Below are 549 nucleotides of genomic sequence, written 5' to 3' on the forward strand. Positions count from 1 at the left end.
GGGACCGGAGATGGACAGGAGTGGAGGGGTGGCCAGCCCAGAGGAGGGACCAGGCACGTCCCCCTCGACACACAGGGGTCGGGAGGCCCCACAGGGGAATCTGACCTGTCCAGAGGTGAGATTCTCCACAGAGTGAGGCAGTGTCCCAGCCATGAGAGGTGTCCCCTTGCCACTGAGCTTACAAAGTCCCAAGATAATTCTTTGAGCTGTGTAAATGGCAGATTGCTTAAAATGCAGATTCCCAGGCCCCACCCTGGAGCTTCCGTTTCCGAAAGCTAGGGTGGGGCCGTGACCTCTGCATTTAAATAAGGACCCCTATTTGCACCGGGGGATTCTGATTTAGCTGGTCCTGGACATACTATGAGAAATGCCCATGTAAGAGGTCTGCCCCTCACACGGGGGTGGGGGAGGGTGCATCCCCTTGCGCTAATTTATGTGACCTTTGCCCTCAGGCTCCTGAAGACAGATGGTATGAGGCAGAGAAGGTCTGGCTGGTTCAGAAGGATGGATTCACTCTTGGTAATTAGGGGTGTTAGCACATCTGGGGTC

The 549-nt window shown here is 55.6% G+C and overlaps 1 protein-coding gene across 1 annotated transcript in view; it reads left to right on the forward strand.

The window, feature by feature from the left end:
- MYO18B (myosin XVIIIB) overlaps nt 1–549 on the forward strand; it is a 232,628-nt gene that overhangs the window by 24,532 nt on the left and 207,547 nt on the right. Inside the window, exon 5 of the mRNA XM_010828851.1 lies at nt 453–519. Coding sequence (XP_010827153.1) covers nt 453–519 — 67 coding nt within the window. The remainder of the gene's footprint in view (nt 1–452; nt 520–549) is intronic.

This window comes from Bison bison, unplaced genomic scaffold (assembly GCF_000754665.1).
Source record: "Bison bison bison isolate TAMUID 2011002044 unplaced genomic scaffold, Bison_UMD1.0 scf7180017864495, whole genome shotgun sequence".
Lineage (NCBI taxonomy): Eukaryota > Metazoa > Chordata > Mammalia > Artiodactyla > Bovidae > Bison > Bison bison.